The sequence below is a fragment of the Trachypithecus francoisi genome, unplaced genomic scaffold (genome assembly GCF_009764315.1).
Source record: "Trachypithecus francoisi isolate TF-2019V2 unplaced genomic scaffold, Tfra_2.0 Lachesis_group18, whole genome shotgun sequence".
NCBI classification, from domain to species: domain Eukaryota; kingdom Metazoa; phylum Chordata; class Mammalia; order Primates; family Cercopithecidae; genus Trachypithecus; species Trachypithecus francoisi.
Window position 1 is genome coordinate 16468717 of NW_022681463.1, and position 24356 is coordinate 16493072.

The 24356-nt window shown below is 43.2% G+C and overlaps 1 protein-coding gene across 17 annotated transcripts in view; it reads left to right on the forward strand.

Moving 5' to 3' along the window:
* The window catches only part of DOCK9 (dedicator of cytokinesis 9), a 302147-nt gene extending 278941 nt beyond the window's left edge, over positions 1-23206 (forward strand). For 9 of the 17 annotated variants that reach the window (XM_033177370.1, XM_033177374.1, XM_033177379.1 and 6 more), the window contains 10 exons: positions 4151-4273; positions 4980-5093; positions 5297-5302; positions 5755-5790; positions 6638-6784; positions 11491-11701; positions 16223-16413; positions 19207-19307; positions 19443-19581; positions 21946-22173. In XM_033177370.1, the coding sequence (XP_033033261.1) occupies positions 4151-4273; positions 4980-5093; positions 5297-5302; positions 5755-5790; positions 6638-6784; positions 11491-11701; positions 16223-16413; positions 19207-19307; positions 19443-19581; positions 21946-22068 (1191 nt within the window). In that variant the 3' untranslated portion in view covers positions 22069-22173. Of the gene's footprint in view, positions 1-4150; positions 4274-4979; positions 5094-5296; positions 5303-5754; positions 5791-6637; positions 6785-11490; positions 11702-16222; positions 16414-19206; positions 19308-19442; positions 19582-20484; positions 20678-21945 lie in introns of those variants that run through there. The other 8 variants (XM_033177368.1, XM_033177375.1, XM_033177381.1 and 5 more) reach the window with 3 other exon arrangements.
* Positions 23207-24356: the final 1150 nt, after the last annotated feature.

Here is a 24356-nt window from a genome sequence, read left to right on the forward strand (position 1 = left end):
GTAGTCCCAGCACTTTGGGAGGCCAAGGTGGGTGGATCACTTGAGGCTAGCAGTTCGAGACTAGCCTGGCCAACATGATGAAACCTCGTCTGTACTAAAAATACAAAAATTAGCTGGGTGTGGTGGCACACGCCTGTAATCCCAGCTACTTGGGAGGCTAAGGCAGGAGAATCACTTGAATCCGGGAGGCGGAGGTTGCAGTGAGCCAAGATTGCACCACTGCACTGCAGTCTGGGCAACAGAATGAGACTTTTGTCTCAAAAAAAACAAAAAAAAAATACATTTTTATAATACAGGTACAAAGGAAAAGAGTTGGTGTGAAAACCGTTTCTGATTTCTTCGTGTCTTTTGCTGCTATGGTGGTTACTACTTGTATCTGGATTTATGAGACCTGCAATAAAAGCAGGAGAAAACTGATGGACCTTTTAATAAGCACCGGTACAGAGTTTGGTCACACAAATGACACTTTTATGACTCGTGTGCTATAAATATGACATAGGAGGTAAATGGTCTTGCTTAGATAGCGTTTTCTGGTAAATTGATTCACAACTGCTTTAAAAATGTTTATTTACCTTGAATCTGTAAACTTTGTAGGCATTAGTCCTGTAGTGAAACATTAGGGCTGGTAATGAAAAACACAGGCCTTGCTCTTCATTTACAATATTGTGAAGGATATACACATTTTCAAATGCAACTATAAGACCCTTAATAAAATATTAGTAAATTGAAAGCTGGGCGTGGTGGCTCACGCCTGTAATCTCAGCACTTTGGGAAGCTGAGGTGGGTGGATCACCTGAGGTCAGGAATTCAAGACCAGCCTGACTAACATGGAGAAACCCTATCTCTACTAAAAATACAAAAAAGTAGCCAGGCATGGTGGCGCATGCCTGTAATCTCAGCTACTTGGAAGGCTGAGGCAGGAGAATCGCTTGAACCTGGGAGGCAGAGGTTGCAGTGAGCCAAGATTGCGCCGTTGCACTGCAGCCTAGGCAACAAGAGTGGAACTCTGTCTCAAAAAAAAAAAAAAAAGAAAGAAAGAAAAAAAAGTGTGTGTATGTATATATATATATATGTGTGTGTGTGTATATATATATGTGTGTATGTATGTAAATTGAATCTAGCAATACATAAATGCATCATGACCACGTAGGGTTTATTCTGGGAGTGCATAGTTGGCTCTGCATTGAAAAGCCAATCAAATTAATTCATCATCACATCAACAGAATAAATAGGAAAAACCATATGATTTTGTCAGTAGATGCATAAAGAGTATTTGACAGCCTTCAGCATCTATTCATAATTTTAAAAAGATAACTAGGAATAGAAGGAAATTCCTTAGCCTGAAAACAAAAAGACCGTCTACAAAAAACCTATAGCTAGCATCATATTTAATTGTGAAAGACTGACTGCTTTGCCCTAAAATTGGGAACAAGACCATAATACCCGCTTTACTGACTATTCAATGTCATGCTGGAGGTTCTAGCCAGTGTAGTAAGGCAAGAAAAAGAAATAAATCTTTTCATATTCACAGAAGACATAGTTCTAAGGAGAAAATCCCAAAGAACTTGGAAAATAAGCTACTAAAACTGTTAAGTCAGTTTAGCAAGATCACAGGATATAAGATTAGTATACAAAAATTAACCTTCTTCCTTCTTATACTATGGTTTTACTATATAGTTCATGATTATTTAATATACTTTTGAGAAACAAATAAGCTGGATGATATTTAATCTTATTCTAAAAAGCACTTTCCTTTAAAATGATCAAGAAAATTTTAAAACCATGCTATTTACAGTAGCATAAAAAATATCCTGTGGTTTGGCACAAGGATGGAGACATCTATCAATAGAACAAAACAGAGAGTCCAGAAATGGACCCACATACTTGTTATCAGTTGATTTTTGACAGAGGTTCAAAGGCAATCCAAGAGAAAGCATAGCCTCTCATCGGATGGCATTGAAACAATTGGATGTACATATGCACGAAAGAACCTTGACACTTCATTAGAAAATAACCCCAAATGGATCATAGTCTAAAATGTAAAATGTAAAACTATAAGACTTCTGGGAGAAAACATAAGAGAAAATCTTTGTGAACCTGGGTTAGATAAATATTTAACTATAACATATAAAGCACAATCCAGAAAATAAAAACTCGATACATCAAACTTTGTAAAATTAAAAACTTTGGCTCTTTAATGGACACTGTTAAGAAGACCTAGACATAGGCTGGGCACTATGGCACACGCCTGTAATCCCAGCACTTTGGGAGGCCGAGGCTTATCACATGAGGGCAGGAGTTCAAGACCAGCCTTGCCAGCATGGCAAAACCCCATCGCTACTAAAAATACAAAAAATGAGTTGGGCGTGGTGGTGCACACCTGTAATCGCAGCTACTGGGGAGGCAGAGGTTACAGTGAGCCAAGATCATGCTGCTGTACCCCAGCCTAGGCAACAGAGCAAGACCCAGTCTCAAAAACAGCTAAAATAAATTTTAAATTAAAAAAAAAAAAAACCCTAGAGACAAACCACAGATTGGGAGAAATAGTTACAAATCACATATCTGGTAAAGGACTTTTATCCACAGTATATAAATAACTCTCAAAATTCAATAATAAAATAAGCAATCCAGTAGACAAATGAGCAAAAGATTTGAATAGACACTTTACCAAAGCTATATATTATACAGCAAATTAAAATTAATTCAGCATCATTAATGAAACCCCTCTAAAAAGGGCTTAAACATTAGAGGTCAAGTATTGGATCCCACTAGGAAATGCCACGGAGAGATTAACATCAATCAATCCAAACCTTTGACAGAGTTATTCATGACACGATCACTTTGCTGGGCAGCAGAAGGGAGGCCCTTCACTCTGCTACTAAGGCAGACAGGCCCCCTTCCATGGCCATGAGAGGAATGCCAGCTCAGCCAAGCTACAGTCTGGTGGGAGCATTTCTTCGAATTCCAAGCTGGGGTCCTAAAATTAACCCTGATTGGCCTGCTTAGGTCACATGTCCACCCACGATGAAGCAATGCCTGTGGCCCGGAAATAGATTTGTGCTGATTAGTATAAGTCCAGACCACAATTTTTTCTTTTTTTTTTTTTTTATTATGCTTTAAGTTCTAGGGTACATGTGCACAATGTGCAGATTTGTTACATATGTATACATGTGCCATGTTTGTGTGCTGCACCCATCAACACGTCAGCACCCATCAACTCGTCATTTACATCAGGTATAACTCCCAATGCCATCCCTCCCCCCTCTCCCTCCCCACAATAGGCCCCATTAGTGTGTGTGATGTTCCCATTCCCATGTCCAAGTGATCTCATTGTTCAGTTCCCACCTATGAGTGAGAACAAGTGGTGTTTGGTTTTCTGTTCTTGCGATAGCTTGCTGAGAATGATGGTTTCCAGCTGCATCCATGTGCCTACAAAGGACATGAACTCATCCTTTTTTATGACTGCATAGTATTCCATGGTGTATATGTGCCACATTTTCTTAATCCAGTCTGTCACTGATGGACATTTGGGTCGATTCCAAGTCTTTGCTATTGTGAATAGTGCTGCAATAAACATATGTGTGCATCAGGCCACAATTCTTGAGCCATGGGTAGTGTTAACTTCCTCCAAAGTTCAAGTGCTTTAGTGGAAGCAGAGTAACTACCCAAACTTCAATTGGTAGAAATTTCCAAGGTGAAGCAGGCATGGTGCCCACCACACTCTGTCACTAAATCACTCTAACTTGTGTTAAAGTCATGCTTAGTAACGCTCTATGTCTTAGCATTGTCATTGTTCCTCAGAAAAGAAAAATTGCTAGATGGCGTTTATTAAGATGACTAGGAACAAAAATTGAGAGCCCCTGTGATGGCATCAGTGTCAGTTTTTCCATGTATTACGCAGCTGTGCAGGGTGATCCTATTTCGTTTTTGCTTGTGACCATGACTGAAAAAATACCTCCCTAAAAAAAACTGTGGTGATGAAAAAATGGCTCCCTAAAAAAGAATGTTATAAGTGTGGAAGTGAGTGTTGACACCTGTCTGTTGTGAAAAGTTCCTCCTCGCAGTCTTAGCATTTAGCATCCTGCAAGGGGTGCCATGTCGCATTCCCGGTAACGCTCTTCTCTGGCTGCTGGCCCTCCTCTTTGATCAGGACGTGCTGATGGAGCTCCTTGAGCAGTGCGCAGATGGACTCTGGAAAGCCGAGCGCTATGAGCTCATCGCCGACATCTACAAACTCATCATCCCCATTTATGAGAAGCGGAGGGATTTTGAGGTATGGGAGTGCCTTTTTGTTTTTTTCCTATTTGAGAGCATGACGCGGTGACATATACCCAGACATGCGCATATGCAAGAGAGGAAGCAGGTACAGGCCAGTGATCAGCAGGGGAGTCTCTGACCCTCCACATTACGCTGAAGGTGGTGGCCAGTCATCATCACCAAATAGTCATCGGGTATCACCCAGACCTGGGCCCCGCCTCTGTGGAGACCCCCACATCTCAAAGTACAGGGTAACCACCTGGCACTCCACTTTTGAAAGGCTGCCATGAACAGAGTTTTGTGATCACCAGGTGTCCCCTTTCTCAGAACTCTTCCTTACTCCACCTGCGTGAAAAATGGTGTCCCTTCCGCCCATCCTCGGCTTGGGAAGTCATCCAGTTTCTCTAGGCATATCAAATGGAGCAGGAAAAGCAAAGGCCAAGAATCACGTTGGGGAACCATCTCTGACATCGCACCTTAACTTGAAAACAGGGTTTGCTTACTATAATGTGGAAATGTGATGGGTCCTCACATGTGGGCTGGCCTTTGGGTAGGAAGCGTTACCATTCATTAATGATCACTACAAGCAGCGCAGCCAGGATGTGCGTGAGTGTAGTTTTATTCAAGTTCAAGGACTTTCACCTCCATTATCACATTTGTTATTTTAAAATCGATTCTCCTGTTTGCACATGGGAAGAAATGGGCTTTGTGCTGCTTTCCAGAGGCTGGCCCACCTGTATGACACGCTGCACCGGGCCTACAGCAAAGTGACCGAGGTCATGCACTCAGGCCGCAGGCTGCTGGGGACCTACTTCCGGGTAGCCTTCTTCGGGCAGGTGAGCCTCCTGTCTGTTCTGCAGTGTCCTAAGTCCTTTAAGAAAAAAAAAAACTATAATAAAGTTGTATCTTATAAATTCTCTGTTTTCTGCAAATGCTGATTTGATGAATTTGTCATATTTAGTATGATTCTTACCTTCCTCAGTAGTAAACTTTCTGCTTTTTTTCTTTCTTCCTGTCTTTTCTTTATTACTTTCTTAAGGCCGCGGTAAGTTCTTCCTCCATAAGACATTCTTAGCCACATCTTTGGTACTTCAGTGTGGTTTGCAAGTTTCCTTTTCGAGTCTGTATGTATATCTGTCTAGTCATTACAAACTCCAAAAAAATTAACATTTTATTCCATTTACAGAAATAAATCACCTGTTTTCTTATACATCTATATTGCATGTTTTAAACCAAAATTAAGACTTTCTGGTGTCCTTTGTGCCTGTGCATCTTTATCTTTTGTAATATCATATCTCCACAAGTATATTTACAATTACAGTATTTCAGAAACCCTATAGAAAAGGATTTATCTAAATTTAACTTAAATCTTAACCTTCAAGTCTCTAACATTATTAAATGGTATAAATTATAATACATGTATTTAGGGCGTGTGGTTTTCTATGAGCATTATATAACCTTCAATTTATTCTGTTATTGTCTTTTATAACTTTATAGCAATACCAGTTTACAGACAGTGAAACAGATGTGGAGGTAATTACAGTAAATGCCTAAAAAGCAAGTAATATAGTGAAATTACTGCATCTAAACTCCTAGTTTGATGTGGATGTTTTTTGTTTCATGTTAGCCTGCATTTTTTTTTTTTTTTTTTTACTGTTTTGTGCACCATTTTCTCTCTCTTAATTTAGATGAGAAACTTTAAAAAATTTTCTTTTAAACATTAACCCCAGTTGTACTTTTTAATTTTCAACCTTTTTCACTTCCCATGCAATTCTAAGCCTTGTAGTCAAACATGATTGGTGCTAAAACAGATGATGACTGGTGAGATGAAAATATTTTCTGATATTGAGCTACAGGTCTTTAATATTTTTTTCTCATCGGTAAAGCAAAATACAATGTATACAAGCTTTACATAACTTTTACTAAACCTACTCCAGACCCCGAAACGCTTCAGTTCATGCCATAAAATCCTGTGTGCATGGGAGCTGTCAGGAGAAGGGAGGCATGTCCACTTCCAAGCCTGCCTGTTGCGGGCTGCTCATCATTTTCTAGTGAGTTCTGCTTCTTGGGAAAGTGAAACAGGCTTGACTCCCATTAGACTTCCCTGGGACAGCACAGTCTTGTATCCAAAATCTCTCATTTCACTCAACACTTAATGACTGCGTTCTTGAATAAGTTTGCAACTTTGTGTTTTTCCTTTATCTTTGCACCTAGACTTCATGTTATTACCATTTCCTTTCTCATTCAGAAAACCCGTTTAAGTAGGATCTTTAGACTCATTCCTTTTTTTTCCCTCTTGTAACAAAAGAACCCTTCCTAGGTGGTGTGTAAACCTTGGGCTTACATTCAGGGATAGCTCTAATTGTGCTTTATGTCACAGGGATTCTTTGAAGATGAAGATGGAAAGGAGTATATTTACAAGGAACCCAAACTCACACCGCTGTCGGAAATTTCTCAGAGACTCCTTAAACTGTACTCGGATAAATTTGGTTCTGAAAATGTCAAAATGATACAGGATTCTGGCAAGGTACGGCCATGTTTGGATAAGTTTCATAGCAATGTAATGCTGTGATTGATTACATATTATCTATATTTAAATGTACATAGAAAAAACTCAAGAAAAATATTAAGGATGGTTGGCCGTGAGTGGCAGGTGTATTTTCTTCCTAATACCTTTAGCGCTTTCCATTACATGCTTGACATTAAAAAATCTTTATCGCCTAATTTTTAAAACATCTAATTTTACAAAATAATTAACATCTGATGGGATATGCCATTTTTAGTCCAGCTATTTAGAAACTCTGACAGAATGAGGCCCACGGCTCTGTTACTCACTGCACCTCTCCCTGCACATAGCACATGACTTGCCACTCTGTCACTGATGGCTGGATGTAAGAACAGGTGAACAGGTAGGTGGATGGGCAAATGGATACATAGACAGGCCAAGGAAATGAACTCACCAGCAGCATGACTGTGGGAACAGCAATCACTTTCTGCTTAGAGAGGCTGTCCTCTGGCATTCTGGTCTCATGAAGACCCTTTTGGAACCTGCACCTTTGTCCTGTACCTTTGTGTGTTCCACCCTCCTCAGGACATCTCCAGGAGGTCGGGTGTCCCTGTGCTTCCTGAAACTCAGGCAAAGATAGTGCCCCCGTTCTTTGTGTTAGAAATGCACCTCCGGCCGGGCGCGGTGGCTCAAGCCTGTAATCCCAGCACTTTGGGAGGCCGAGACGGGCGGATCACGAGGTCAGGAGATCGAGACCATCCTGGCTAACATGGTGAAACCCCGTCTCTACTAAAAAAATACAAAAAAAAAAAAAAAAAAACTAGCCAGGCGAGGTGGCGGTCGCCTGTAGTCCCAGCTACTCGGGAGGCTGAGGCAGGAGAATGGTGTAAACCCGGGAGGCGGAGCTTGCAGTGAGCTGAGATCCGGCCACTGCACTCCAGTCCGGGCGACAGAGCGAGACTCCGCCTCAAAAAAAAAAAAAAAAAAGAAATGCACCTCCTCCTCCGCTGTCACCAGTGATGAGCCCTGCCTCTTCCTAAAGACACCATTTTAAAGAGGTCCTTAGTTCCTTTAGTTACAGGGTGAACCCCAAAATTGGGGTTCAGCCTGGAAGGTCCTGTGGGTTCTTGGCTTTGCACAGAAGGAATTCAAGAGCAAGCTGACAGAGTAAAGTAAAAGCAAGTTTATTAAGAAAGTAAAGGACTGAAAGAATGACTACTCTACAGGCAGAACAGTGGCATGGGCTGCTTGACTGAGTAAACGTATGATGATTTCTTGATTAGATGCTAAACATGGGGTGGATTATTCATGAGTTTTCTAGGAAAGAGGCAGAGAATTCCCAGAACTGAGGATTCTCCCCCTTTCAGAGCATAGAGAGTAACTTCCAGGTGTTGGCTCGGTGTTTGTAAACTGTCATGGCGCTGGTGGGAGTGTCTTGTAGTATGGTAATGCATTATAATTAGTGTATAATGAGCAGTGAGGACAACCAGAGGTCGCTTTCATTGCCATCTTGATTTGGATGGGTTTTGGCCGGCTTCTTTACCACATCTCATTTTATCAGTGGGGTCTTTGTGACCTGTACCTTGCAAAACCAGTCCTACCGACCTCCTGTCTTACTTCTTTCCTGAGCCCTCTTTTGGAGTCCTCAGTACTGGAATCTGTTTCTTTGGGACCCATCATTTTCTCCCGAGAAGAATCCTCAGTTCTCCTGCCCAGCTGGGTAGGGATCTGGGGAGGGGACCGCAGGGGAGGAGTACACATCGGACTGCTGGATTCCAGATGCAGAAGTACCTGCCCTTGCCCACTCGATACCTTGCCTACATTGCACTGAGCCTAGTGGACCCACTCAGTGTTTGTCCAGACCAGTTTTTTCAGAGAACGACCTCTGCTCTCTTGTACCGTGGAGCTAGGGAAGGGAACCTGGAATTCCCGACTCCAGATGGAGACTTCGGGCCACTTTCCCCATTTTGTGCCCTCCATCTCACTCAGTCTCTCGAATTGCTTCAAGGGTAAGCCTCCGCTGGCTTCTGGGGGCTGCACTGACTCACTTCTGTTACCCACCTCACTGGAACGTGGATTAGGTTTCTCTGCTTTGCTGAGTTGGGTAGAACGCCTCAATGTGCCTGTCCTCCAAAAATTCATTAACATGTCTCCTCCACTGCTATCTTCTGTCCGCATCCCTGGATCCATGCAGGTTAATTCCTAACTGTCGCACCCAGTCCTGGAGGGACTTTTTTAAAAGAGTTGCACAAAGGAAAAAGAATGAACACATATGGGTCCATTTTTAACCAGAAACCCTGACTCAACCTGATTATGACCCCCTTGCTTCGTAGACCAAATTACTCTGGTCTAATTTGCCTCTTTCTCTGAAACCGAAACCTTTGTCTGGATCAAGTGGTTGCTTTAACGTGACAGCCTTTTCTCCAGATTCTCAGTCATTCTCCTTCCCCTTTAAGTATGAGGCAGCAGCTGGATCATCTCCTCCACCAAGCACCAGTCCTCCCTTCCTGTCCTGATACACATGTCCAGCCCAGAAAGCGAAACGTAGGAAAACACCACTGAAACATGGGCAAGACAGCTTCACTCCCACTGCCTTTAAATTATTTCTGCTAAAGAAAGTTAAGTTTTGGGCTGGGTGTGGTGGCTCACGCCTGTAATTCCAGCACTTTGGGAGGCCGAGGCGGGTGGATCACAAGGTCAGGAGATCAAGACCATCCTGGCGAACACGGTGAAACCCCGTCTCTACTGAAAATACAAAAAAACTAGCCGGGCATGGCGGCGGGCGCCTGTAGTCCCAGCTACTCAGGAGGCTGAGGCAGGAGAATGGCGTGAACCTGGGAGGTGGAGCTTGCAGTGAGCTGAGATCCGGCCACTGCACTCCAGCCTGGGCAAAAGTGTGAGACTCCGTCTCAAAAAAAAAAAAAAAAAAGAAAGAAAGTTAAGTTTTAATAGGTTTGGATACAATTAGAATGAATGGTCAAATGGCTTTTTCTAAAATACAAATAATAACTTTTTTTTTTTTTTTTGAGATGGAGTCTCACTGTCACCCAGGCTGGAGTGCAGTGGCGCGATCTTGGCTCACTGTAATCTCTGCCTCCCAGGTCCAAGAGATTCTCGTGCCTCAGCCTCCCGAGTAGCTGGGATTACAGGAGTGCACCACCACACCTGGCTAATTTTTTTATTTTTGGTAGAGACAGGGTTTCACCATGTTGGCCAGGCTGTTCTCCAACTCCTGACCTCAAGTGACCTGCCTGCATCGGCCTCCCAAAGTGCTAGGATTACAGGCGTGAGCCACCGGGTCTGGCCCAAATAATAACTTTTTAGGACTTTATGTATTTTCTTCTAAAGTTTCAGGCACTTTTCCATCTGTTTTTCATTTTTCTTCACAATCATCTCTGTTTTGAGAACAGTTCTCTCTTGTTTGCTGCCTTATACCGGTATGGTTCCATGTTCTCTGCACAGTCATTTCTTTTGTGTCCCTTTTTATTGCTCTAGAAGGTTAAATACATTAAAATGTGCAAAATTGATTTGTCTTCCTAGTGAATTAACTTTTGTTTCTGCATAGGAAGTGCCTATATTTAATTCTCTATCATGTCACAGAAATGAGAGTACCACCAATTCTAGCAGTGTGGTTTTAAAAGCATGTATGTGTTGAACAGAAACTAAATTTATCATTAGAATAGTCTAGATTAATCGGAACCTGTACTAAATTAATTAATCTGCAGCTGTTTGCATCTAATCTCAGCTGTCTATAGAGTAATGATAATTTGGAGGCCTAGCTTCCAAACATTATTCCTAAAATAAACATATGTCTCTCTAAGCCAAATATACTAAAAATGCAGTTTAAGAAACAATCAGGGAAATCCAGACTGGAGGTCATTCAATGAGAAAACCAGCAGTTTGGGAGGCCAAGGTGGGCGGATCACTTGAGGTCGGGAGTTCGAGACCAGCCTGACCAACATGGAGAAACCCCATCTCTACTAAAAATACAAAATTAGCCAGGTGTGGTGGCACACACCTGTAGTCCCACCTACTCAGGAGGCTGAAGCAGGAGAATCGCTTGAACACAGGAGGCAGAAGTTGCAGTGAGCTGAGATCATGCCATTGCACTCCAGCCTGGGCAACAAGAGCAAAACTCTGTCTAAAAAAAAAAAAAAAAAATTAATTAATTAATTAATTAATTCAATATTATGGGGAAAATGAATGATAGGGAATTCTTCTAAATTAAACATGACTAGGGACATAACAACTAAATGTAAAGTGTGATTGTTGATTAGATTCTGATCCAAACACAAATATCTATAACTAACATTCTGGAGACATTTGAGAAAATGGTAATATAAACTGGGTGTTAGATGGTATGAGGGAATCAGTGTTAATTTGGGTAGGCATGACAACATATTGTGGTTATAGAAGCAAATGTCCTCATTTTTAGGAGAAGCTGACTATAGTATCCTGATGTGTTCTGCTTACTTTGAAATGGTTCCACTGGAAAGAAAAGTCTATATGTTTGTGTGTGCACATACATAGGTGTATGTGTATGTATATTTGAGACAAATAGAGCAAACTGCTAGCAGTTGTTGATCCAAGTGGTGGATATGTAGATGTTTGTTGTACTCTTTTCTCCGTTACATTTACTAATAAAATGTTGGAAAATACCACATAGGTAAGGACTGAGCAATTCCTTCACGGAGTACCAATCTTCCATTGTGCTGTTTCAATTAAAGGTCAACCCTAAGGATCTGGATTCCAAGTATGCCTACATCCAGGTGACTCACGTCATCCCCTTCTTTGACGAAAAAGAGTTGCAAGAAAGGAAAACAGAGTTTGAGAGATCCCACAACATCCGCCGCTTCATGTTTGAGATGCCGTTTACGCAGACCGGGAAGAGGCAGGGCGGAGTGGAAGAGCAGTGCAAACGGCGCACCATCCTGACAGGTATGGGCCCCAGAAGCCTCATGGACACCAGCCTGGACGCCTCGCCGAAGAGCTGTCCAGAGGGATTCAGAAGCTTCAGGACTAGAAGGGCCTTTCGAGCTCAGTTAGCCACCACCACACCCATTTCAGTTTCCCATTTATCTAGTGCTTCCTTTTGAATACTTGGGATGTTTTTCTGTTGACACTTCCTTCTTCCACAAGACCAGAAGTTCATGTCCAATTGAAGGTCACTTACCTTTCTGAGAGTCTGATGAAAACGGCAGGCCTTATGTGCCCAGATGCTTTTGCACACAATCTAAGGTGACTTATGGACTCCAGGTCCAGCAGCCACACCCAGTCCTGGAGGGACCCATCTCACACACCTGTCTCAGGTTCTAGCATGGACCTGCTCAGCAGTCTCAGGCTGTGAGTAAATGGGATGTGAGCTTGGATCGCCCCACATCATTGCCCCTGGGGGCTGGCCAGCTGCCACTTGAATGCCTCCTCTGCCAGGAAGCTCACTGCATTCAGTGGCTGTCCACAAGTTCAGCTTAGGCAGTTCTCACTAATCCCTTTGGCACTGTTGAGCCAGTGATAACCCACTCTGGGAAATGTGTTTTGCATCATCTCCCAGCCCCTGGCAAGTGTCCAGTCATCCTCGGGTGATTTTTACCTTCTGTGGGAGAGCTTGACCCGTCCATGCCTCGTTAGGGTCAGCGACATCACTGGGGTAACCTAACATAAAATGCTTCCTTGACCAAGAAATATCAGTGGGAGGGCCGTTCAGAATGCCAGGTGTGCGAGTTTTCACCACACGTCTTCCAAAGAGTGGCCCTAGTTAAGTCATACCAGGAAAGGGCCTGCTTCCCGGAAGTTGGGGTTGTTGAGTTTCCGTCTGGGCAATAATATGCACTATCATGATGAGCGGAAGGAGCTGTGGAGATGCTGCACCCAGGAGCTTATCAGCTCTCACCCGCGAAGTGGATGCTTTAAAAAGACAGATTGGATGGCGTGGGGTTTATATCTCAGTAAAGCTGTTACCAAAAAAAAAAAAAAAATTCAGGTTTTTATGAATTAGCCAGGACAACATATTGCAGGGAGCTTTTCACACTCCCTATGAGGGAAATGAGATAAAAGTTAAAACAAAACAAATAAAACAAAACAAACAAAACTGTGTTCTTAAAGTGTCCCTACTCCTGCTTTTAAGAAGATAGCATATGTAAAGCACAAATGATATTATCCTCACAAACATCACCCCACCCCAAATAATTATTTTTTAATTTAATTTTTATTAATTTAATTAAATTATTAATTTACTTTAATTTTTAAATTTTAATTCAATGCACACATCAGCAGCAAATTCTCATTAAGCAAGATAACTGCTCTTTGAGACGGAATCACTTTATGGGAATCACCAGCTTACAGTGTTTATGGCTCAGCTGTGATGACTTCCCTTCTGACCTGCTAAGTCAGTGGTTACCAAAGGTTGGTCCAGGACCAGCAGCATCAGCATCCCCAGAGAACTTGTTAGAGATGGAAGTTCCAGGTCCCCACCTCCGAAACTGCTGGATCAGAAACTCTGGGGGCGGGACCAGCTCTTTGTGTTCAGCAAGCCCTCCTGGTGATCCTAGTGCACGCTCAGATTAGAGAACTGCTGCCTGTAATAAACCTAGTTCACTGCTGAGTCAGGGTCAGGAGTTTTGGGTATGGTTATTATTAAGGCAGTGTACTGATTCATAAACGTTCATGACGATAGGCTGTTTTCCCAGGGCACATTTCTCCATCGTTTTGTTAGGGACTACTTTTGATTAGATAAAGCACATGAGCAACGCTCTGTATCTGCAGGAACAAGGGGACAGAGAGTGCGCTGCAGAGAGGTGGGGCACACACCTGTGTTGTTGGCTTAGGGATTGCTGTCCACAGCTGTGGGTTGACACAGCCTACGCAGCGGCGATGCTGTCCTGGGGGTCCTGTAGGCCTGGGTCACAGCTTCACTGTGTGACCTTGGGCAGGTCATGCTTCCTCTCTATGCCTTAGTTTCCTCATCTGCAAAATGCGAGTTAGGACATTCATCTCATTATATTGTCATAACTTTGTAAACAGTAAGCAGCAGAGGAAAGAAAGTTCTTCATTTTTTGCTAGATTTCATCCACTGTTGAGCTAGATACACACACCAGGGCGTTCTGAAGGCTGGACCTGAGGGTTTTCCCTCAAGTTATCAACCCCTCAGGTTCCTCCTCCATTGCATGGCTTCGTACCTAACCTTTGGCCTTCCAAAGGTCAAAGGGAACCCAGGCCTTCCCTGCCCTCTGCACCAGGAAAAGGCTAACCTTCCTGGGTAGTTCGCAGTCAGCTGACTGTAACTGTGCGATCATTTGAAAAACCTCATGATCACCCTCCAGCCTCCTTCAGTGGAAATTTCCGAGCTTGTCCCAAAGAAGAGGGATGGGGAGAAGCCTCCCTGCCTTCTTTCATGGAGCTTCTGCCAAGGAGTTTCTTCCCAGTCACTATTCCAGAGTCTTCCAAACCTGGGTTAGCCTCTGGCCCTCCACCTTCTATTCAAGACACACAGACCAGCAGTCACCATACTCATCACTGGGTCTGCCCTGTCCTCCTTTCTAAAGGGCTGGCTCAGTCAGTCACCTAATTGTCCACCTTCCAGAGCCAGGTTGGACTCTGATGCAGTCATTTGGGCAGTAATGCATTCATTCATTCATCCAACAAAATGTATTGCACTCTGACACTGTTCCCATTGGCACACTAATGAAACACATCTGTGGACCTGTGCAGCTGGCATTCTAGCCAGAGGAGACAGACGATAAACAGTACCCGGATGAGTAAATATACCTCTGGTGGAACGTGATCTGTCTTCCAGAGAAAGCAAAAGGAGACTGGGAACCTGGAGTTGACCTCCTTCCTCAGAAACAGGAAGGCAACCCCACTCCTCCCCTGAAGCATAGCCCTCTGTCCAATTACAAGCAGGCCTCTGCCAGCGCTCCCTCCCTGGCTAGGGAGCAGCCAGGCTGAGTCCTCGCCATTGTGCCAGGGAGCTTTATGGATCCCTGGTGCTACCACTTAAAATCTGTGACACCAAGTCAGGAATCCTTCACCTCTCACTGATAAAACATTGTGAAAAGGCAGCAGGCCTGTAAGTATGTGACCAGTGAGGCTGCCTCAGGGCAGACATGTTTTCCGCCTTTGTCTGGATGTTGGACGGCCCATCGGGGCTCTGTGTTCCCAGGGGCTGGCCCTGTCTCCCGTCCTGTGGTGAGCCCTTCCCAAGTAAACTCTTCCCTAGCCACTTGCTAACTGGAGACCAGGACCACTCCCGCCTGACACTGGCTTGTTCAAAAAGAAAATAAGCTTTTAAGTACATATCTACGTATCTATTATTAAATATATATCAAGTGAATATTATAGCTATTTCTATATTATACAGAGCAGTAAGAAATGTGAAACAGCAAATCAGAACTTGCTGTTTTTCTGTTCATTTTTAAATTAACTCCTTTGTGTTCATGTTTAGGTATCTCATTATGATAAAGGAAAACAATATTAATCAGTTATTTTGGTTAAAAAATATACAAGAAAAAGTAAATACTTTTATTTTTATTTCTTATTCATTGTTGTAAGTTTCAAAATACCTTTATTCGCACTACAGCCCCAAAAGTTTGTGAATTTCTGGTTCATGAAATCCTTTGCTTAGGAGTCTATTCTCTGTGTTTTTTTGGTTTGGGTTTTGGGGGAGTGGTTTTTGTTTTCTTTTTTGAGACAGGGTCTCACTCTGTAGCCCAGGCTGGAGTACAGTGGCACAATCACAGCTCACTGCAGCCTTGACCTCCCGGGCTCAAGCCAGCCACGTCAGTTTTTGTAACTTTTACAAAATTACAAAAATTGGGTTTTTGCCACGTTGCCCAGGCTGGTCTCGAACTCCTGGGCTCATGTGATCTACCAGCCTCGGCCTCCCAAAGTGCTGGGATTACAGGCGTGAGCACCGTGCCCACCCTAGGAATATATTATTATTTCTTATTTTCTATTGATTTCTCAGATTTGTGCAAATTTAGCATGTGATTCAAAGTTATTCTATGGACAAAAATGAATTTTCTCAAGGATATTTTTATGGAACTATTTCCTGGACTTAATCTGTTATGTAGTATCTCAAAATTGTTCAGTCTTTTTTATGTTGTCAAAGTCGTCTTATATCCACTGACTCATTCAGACCTCAGAGCTTCCAAGGAAGGTAGGGCATTTTGAGTGAGAAAATTGAGTGGGGAATGATCACCTGATTTATGTAAAGACACGCTTGTAACATTAAAAGGATAACAAGGACCCAACTCTCTTGACTTTATGAGATACACGATTGTAAAGGAAGACAATATTCTAGCTCCACCAGTTACTAGTATGTGTCTTTGGCAAGCTTTGAGTTCCTTGTTTTAAAATGTGAGGAATAATGACATCTGTAATAATCATTTCTGATGATAATCACCTCAGTAACACTAAAGCTCGCGCAAGCCATGGAGTAATTCTGGGGCTCCCCCTCTGCAGCCATACACTGCTTTCCTTACGTGAAGAAGCGTATCCCTGTCATGTACCAGCACCACACTGACCTGAACCCCATCGAGGTGGCCATTGACGAGATGAGTAAGAAGGTGGCAGAGCTCCGGCAGCTGTGCTCCTCCGCCGAGGTGGACATGATCAAACTGCAGCTCAAGCTCCAGGGCAGCGTGAGTGTTCAGGTGAGCCAGGCACAGCAGGCCGGAGGGCGGCAGGGGAAGCCCTTGCCCCTGGGTGACTTGCGAGTCATTTCCACCAACAAGGTCTACTTGAGAGCCTCGGTTTACCAAGTGATCCCTGCTGCCTTCCCCCAACGTCTGTGACATGTCTCCTGATAACAGAAGGGGAGGAAACCTCATGATCCCGACCCCCCGGCCCCATGAGGACTGACTGTCTGTGGGGACAAGCACCAGGTCTCCATACACTACCCTGATTTGTCAGTATTTGGGGAACTCTGGGTGCCTGATTAGAAGCATCAAGACTCTTCTAAGTACAAAGAAGTGTGGAGAGCAGTAGGTTTTCCTATAAAACTGTTGTTTTCTGTTTTCTGTGAAAATTGTATCCAAAAAAGTACCTTAAGTTTTACTCTCTTAATGGTATCTTTTGATTAATGAATTCATTATTTTAATATAGCCCAGTCAATCAATTTTTTCTTTATTGGTAGCATTTTTATGTTCTCTTTAAGAAATCTGTGTCTACTCCAAGATTTCACAGATATTCTCCTAGGTTTTCCTCCTTTGCTCAGCATCCACATTTAGGTCTGCAGTCCATCTGGAACTGATTTTTGTATATGTTATTGTGTGAGGGTCAGGATATATTTTTTCCATATGACCTTCCAAGTGATGCACACAATTTATTGAAAAGATCATCTTTGATCTAGATACTAACATATATGTTCAGTTTGTGAAAATTCATCAAGCTATATACTTGTGATATATGCACTTTTCTGTTTGTATATTATACTTTAATAAGAGGTTTTTAAAAAGTTATCTTTCTTACATACTTTCCTAGTTAATTGGTAAATGTTAAATCGCTTCCCTCCAGTAACAAGTATGACTCTTTACTTTCTTGGTATTTTTAAGTGTATATAGTTGAAGCACATGTTTGTTCCTATGTATATATATATATGTGTGTGTATATATTTGTATATCCTATTATTTTATCTTTCAAGAAGGGTATGTTTATGAAAGTTACATGTAGATTATAATACATAGGTTTTGGTTTTTTTGGTTCATTTTCTGAAATTATATTTTGTCAGCTTCCCATCAGATCCACACTAAAGAACCATGAGTTGTTGCCTATACAATTCAATAGACATTTTTGTGTCATTCACCACAAAAGCATTTACAGATGTTTTTAATCTCTTTCCTGATACTCTCAAAGACATATGTGCCAAATAAGTTAGCAAGTGAACATAAGTATTCCAGCAATGTGAGTGATTACGTAACAGATCCAGAGGCCACAATTTTCTGTCGCTAAAAACAAAACTACTCAAGTGACATGATCTGGGAACATCCAGCCCCTATGGAAAGGCCACCAGACGGGTGTGGCACCAGTCCAGGCTAGGGATGGACCATTGAGCTTTCTAAAAGGCAAAATATGCCCTGCTAATTTGATGGTAACCTTAGCGTTTTAAATTCCCAATCATCTTAAAAAGCAAGAAATTCCATGTTGAAATGAGAAGATTAAGTTTATACTCATACCTACCAAAGTAACAACAAAGTTGCAGCCAGAGGAAATTAACGTTATCGTTTTATTTGCGTATTTCTGTAATTGTTTCATCAAGCAGCTCTCTGGCACTGCAGCTTGACTGGGCAGAGCCGTCTGTGGAGCTTCTTGGTATTGCACTCCAAGATCTTGTTATTAGACCTTATGGAACTCATCAGCCTTCCTCTTTCTATCTTCTTCAAATATGGACCATCTTGTATCATTTTAGATGATCGGTCATTTGGGTCGTCTTCAGGTGATTAATATGGTTCCCCCCACACACCAGCCTGGTGCTGAGTTCCACCCTCACGCATCTTGGGCTGTTCACCCATTGCTCCTGGCTCAGAGGCCCCCCTCTGACCACTGTGGCTGGAACCCTCCTGTCTCCCCACATCTGGTGTGAGTTCCTGTGGCTCAGTTTTCCTGCCATTGCTAGACAAGTCCTGCCTACCACGGGTCAGAACCACACACGGACAGCTCCCGTAATTCCTTGTTGAGCTCACCAGACCTTCCGGGAAATATCATGCAGTGACCACATAGTCACGTTCTTTCCCAGGCTGTCTCAGATGCCTAGAACATTCTTCTTCCCATCTCAGTGTGTCCAACCTTCTTTCTCACCATATTCTTACCTTTCCTTACATATCCAAAATCCGCAGACTCTTCTTAGCTGCTTGGAAGGGTGATGCAGGGTTCTGCTTCACTCACCCCTGCTGTCTGCTCTCCAGCACACCGCAAATGCTCACTTCATCCAAGGATAGCAAATCAATTTGCCCGTGGCTGTCTATACAATTCAATGAAATGAACAGTTGGTTTTTAAAAACTGGAACAGTTACTGTATTTTTCAGTTTTTCACTGAATTCACCGGATTGGCCTGTTAGCTCAGTGTAGTGCGGCACAAATCCCCGTGACTAAACACCTTGGAAGTAAGAATTCTTTACCTGGATTTGGAAGACCTGAGCTGTGATCTCTGATGTTTTGCTTATTGGCTGTTCAAACTTGAACAGGCCCCTAAGTTTTCCAAGCATTGGTTTCTTCTTACATAAAATAAACCATCACCACAAGTGCCCCGAAGATGGCTGAGATCATGGAATCAAGCGGTGTGCAACAGAGTGAGCTTTATCGTTTCTTTTTGGGCTTAAGTTCCTGGAAGGCAGGGATTGTGAGTAGCTCACGCCGACAGGCTTTTTAGTGCCTGCAAACTGAAACCGAGCAGATTATCGTGGTAATCTTCCTCCTAATGCAACTGAAAACCTTTGCTCTTTGTCTAGGTCAATGCTGGCCCACTGGCCTATGCACGAGCTTTCTTAGATGACACGAACACAAAGCGATATCCTGACAACAAAGTAAAGCTGCTTAAGGAAGTTTTCAGGTAAAGCACACTGAAAGCATCTTTTTCTCTCCAAGTATGGAACATTTCTGTGCTCCTTCGGGAGAGAGATGCTGCTGGTCGGACTCATGCCTTATCCTCTGCATGCCTTTGTTTCTCCCGCCTGTACCATTCCAGGCAATTTGTGGAAGCTTGCGGTCAAGCCTTAGCGGTAAACGAACGTCTGATTAAAGAAGACCAGCTCGAGTATCAGGAAGAAATGAAAGCCAACTACAGGGAAATGGCGAAGGAGCTTTCTGAAATCATGCATGAGCAGGTAAGGGCCGCGATGGCTCCAACGACTTGGAGTTCTTGGTTAGGGGTGTGAAGTACACCCTCTCATGACCTAGGCCACCTGATACCCTTCCAGAACCGTGGCATCTGAAGGAGAATGTGGCATACCACACTCCTGCCATGCTCTAGCCCCAGGTCATTTGGGAGCAGCTAACAGATTGCCCATACGCTGTTATCCACGCAGGCAGGGGAGAGCAGGCCCGCCTCCTCGTGGCTCTAAGAGGTGGCCATGTTTCCTAAGCTTTCTCTTTCCCCACCTCATCTAGCCAAAAAGAAAAGGAAAGACTCACACGAAAATATCCATACTGTTCTGACAACTTTATTCCTTTAATCCTTTGAAAAAAGCAGGACTTGCCAACCTGGTTTAAGGAATTATCTGTTGCATTCAATGTTTTTGCCATTTAAAAATACAGACCGATTCTGTTTTTGATGACGTACAGCGGGCCTTAGCACCCCAGTGGATTATCCTTTAAGTTCCTTGTCACTGTGGGGCATCTTCCTTGATTATTTTGCTGTTATCTCCTTCCTGTGGGTTTCTTCAATAGGATTCTGTGTGTGGACTCAGCTGTCACAGAGGAGATGGTGACCCATACCCAGGGAATGCCTAGAGCAGCAACCACATTGTTTTGTTGGTTTTTTTGTGAGGGGTCTGTCTCAGTCACTGTCCTTTCTCTATAATTGACATTAGCACCTTGATAACACAGAACTGCTCTGTCTGGCCCCTCCATTACCGTCCTTCAATCTGGCATAGTGGAAGCCAGGGCCATTTGTGGAGTTATCCTATCCCCTGACAGTTTAGTTAGGACATTTTCATTGCAGGAAACGAATGTCAGTGTGTGAGCTTTAACTCACTTGCTTTTTTTCTCTTCCATGCTAACATGTTCAGCTGGGATGGTAATGTCATTTTTAAATTTTATTTTTCTGATAATCTGACTCAGAAAAAGCTATTACTTTTTTTAGTTTGAGCAACTGCAGACGTTGGCATAATGACAGTACATGGGCAGAGGAAAGCACCCTCTTCTGGACATTTTAAAAAGTAGAGGCCAGACGTGGTAGCTCACTCCTGTAATCCCAGCACTTTGGGAGGCCAAGGCAGGTGGATCATCTGAGGTCAGGAGTTCGAGACCAGCCTGGCCAACATGGTGAAACCCCATCTTTACTAAAAAATACAAAAATTAGCTGGGCGTAGTGGTGCACACCCTAGTCTCAGCTACTCAGGAGGCTGAGGCAGGAGAATTGCTGCAGCCCAGGAGGTGGAGGCTGCAGTGAGCCAAGATTATGCTGCTGCCCTCCAGCCTGGGCAACAGAGCAAGACTCCATCTCAAAAAAAAAAAGAAAAAGAAAAAATTGAAACGATTAGAGGAATGAATGTCTGAATAATTAAGCAGAACAGGAGGGACTCATGGGAACCGGTTTTTGGAGAAATCTTGAGATCTTTTCTGTGGAGCCTCCAGATTCCTATAGAATGGAGAGTTTGGTCAGTGGGTGCTGACATTGGGCACTAGAGAAGATGGAAGTAGTAAGAGATCATGGGCTGAAACTGTCAAACTCCCAGAGTACGGGGATATTTAATGCACTTGCTGTCAACTGCACCTTGAACTTTCCATTATGCCAACAGCTGTGAAGACTGAGCCCCTTTGAACCCCTGAAGGGCTGTGGTGGGGGTAGACCTGCTTTGGTGTTTCCAGGGGAGCCTCTGCTGGAGGTCAAGACCTACACTCAGATCCTTCCAGGCACCACTGGGCATGGAAAAATACTTGTTCAGGGTCAGAGGAGTAGCCACCCTCTCCCAAGACAAAATCTGTAAGACCCTGAGAAAAGGAGGCAGGAAAGAAACACAAATGCTCCAGATTTATTTTTAAAGGCTTTTTCAAGGTCAAGGCTAGGTTGTGTCCCAGTCAAGCACATGTAGGTAGACCTCACGTTGCCTTATGATCTGGTGAGCCTAGAAGGCTCTCCATTCGCTGGCTTTGTAAAGGAAACAAAATGTGCTGTTCTTGACTTTCTCCTAATAATCCTCACCTGAGAACAGGCATTCACTAGATAAGCTGCAAGTCTCCCTCTGTAAACCACCAGCCAGGCTTTTCGGGTGATCATCACTCACGTGATGGAGTGAGTGTAGACGTGTGTGTGTGATGTGGGGTGCAACACTTTGAGAAATATCTGCTTGCATCCTTACACTCAGTAACATTGTGTTGCACGTGGCAACATTGCCTTAAACTCTGTAACATTGTGTTACACTTGGTAACATTGTGTCACACATGGCAACATTGCATCGCATATGGTAACACTGTCACACATGGCAACATTGTGTTGCACTCAGTAACATCGTGTTTCTGTCCTCGAGATCTGCCCCCTGGAGGAGAAGACGAGCGTCTTACCGAATTCCCTTCACATCTTCAATGCCATCAGTGGGACGCCAACAAGCACAATGGTTCACGGGATGACCAGCTCGTCTTCGGTCGTGTGATTACACCTCATGGCCCGATTGTGGGGACTTGCTTTGTCATTTGCAAACTCAGGATGCTTTCCAAAGCCAATCACTGGGGAGACCGAGCACAGGGAGAACCAAGGGGAAGGGGAGAGAAAGGAAATAAAGAACTATGTTATTTCTTAACAGATTTTCTATAGGAGTTGTAAGAAGGTGCACATATTTTTTTAAATCTCACTGGCAATATTCAAAGTTTTCATTGTGTCTTAACAAAGGTGTGGTAGACACTCCTGAGCTGGACTTAGATTTTATTCTTCTTTGCAGAGTAGTGTTAGAATAAATGGCCTACAGAAAAAAAGGTTCTGGGATCTACATGGCAGGGAGGGCCGCACTGACATTGATGCCTGGGGGACCTTTTGCCTCCAGGCCAAGCTGGAAAATCTTGAAAATATTTTTTTTTTTTTTCCTGTGGCACATTCAGGTTGAATACAAGAACTATTTTTGTGACTAGTTTTTGATGACCTAAGGGAACTGACCATTGTAATTTTTGTATCAGTGAACCAGGAGATTTAGTGCTTTTATACTCATTTCCTTGCATTTAAAAACATATGAAAGCTTAAGGAATTATGTGAGCTTAAAACTAGTCAAGCAGTTTAGAACCAAAGGCCTATATTAATAAACACAACTATGCTGAAAATTACAAAGTAGTACAGTATATTGTTATGTACATATCATTGTTAATACAGTCCTGCCATTCTGTACATATATGTATTACATTTCTACATTTTTAATACATGAGCTTCTGCATTAAGTTTAATTGTGATAAATCTGTGCTGTTCCAGTATATGCAATACACTTTAATGTTTTATTCTTGTACATAAAAATGTGCAATATGGAGATGTATACAGTCTTTACTATATTAGGTTTATAAACGGTTTTAAGAATTTCATCCTTTTGCCAAAATGGTGGAGTATGTAATTGGTAAATCATAAATCCTGTGGTGAATGGTGGTGTAATTTAAAGCTGTCACCATGTTATATTTTCTTTTAAGACATTAATTTAGTAATTTTATATTTGGGAAAATAAAGGTTTTTAATTTTATTTAACTGGAATCACTGCCCTGCTGTAATTAAACATTCTGTACCACATCTGTATTAAAAAGACATTGCTGACTATTTGGGAGTGGCTGCTGGGTGTTTATTGTTCAGCAGTCCTAAGGGAACAGGATACCAAAATCCTCGAGGATGAAATCACATGGGGTCTGAAATTTTCTTTTTCTTTTTTTTTTTTTTTGAGACGGAGTCTTGCTCTGTCGCCCAGGCTGGAGTGCAGTGGCATGATCTCGGCTCACTGCAAGCTCCACGTCCCGGGTTTACGCCATTCTCCTGCCTCAGCCTCCCAAGTAGCTGGGACTACAGGCGCCCACCACCGTGCCCAGCTAATTTTTTTGTATTTTTTAGTAGAGACGGGGTTTCACCGTGTTAGCCAGGATGATCTCGATCTCCTGACCTCGTGATCCGCCCGTCTCGGCCTCCCAAAGTGCTGGGATTACAGGCTTGAGCCACCGTGCCCAGCCTGAAGTTTTCTTTAAAATACTTGAGCGGGGAAAAAAAGAGTGAGTAGAGATCACAGGAGTGACAGATGCTCATCATTGTTGAGGCTGAAGTTGGGTGCATGGGGAAGCATGATACCTGTTTCTCTACTTCTGTGGAAGTTTCCAGGATACGGATTTCCCAAGTGGGTCACGTCTTCAGAGGACCTGGATGAATGCTTTGTGGGACCATGGTCGGAATCTAAATCATACCTCTTGCTTGCTCTTGCTTTTTCCCCTTCGGCTGTAGCAAGACATCCATCTTTATCCCCTCCCTTACTGGCTTCCGAGATGAGAACACTGGGATAGTGCGTAGGCAGCCAGGCGCACCCTCTGTGCCCCACATGGTCAAGATCCCTGAACCGGGTCACATCATGGCTCCAGTTGCAGGTGCTGTTCCTGTTTCTGGTGTGCCTGGTGGCCCCAGCAGGTAGCTCAGCCCCTTGTCACTCAGCCCCATATAGTTCCATTGATGGAACTACATAAAATACTGAACAAAATAAAATAGCTGGGGTTTTGCCTTGAAGGGCTGTAAAGGCTGTCTTTTTATGTGACCAGTTAAGGAAAGAAAACGTGGGGTGCTGTGCACCCCTTGAGCACCAAGAAGCCAAGGGTCTTGTGACATCTGAAACATTTGCTACCTACCAATGGTAAGGCAAGAGGTCTTGGGAAGAGATGAAGAGGTGGCGAAGGGTCGCCGTGACCCACCCGAATCGACAGCCCACTTATGCACTCA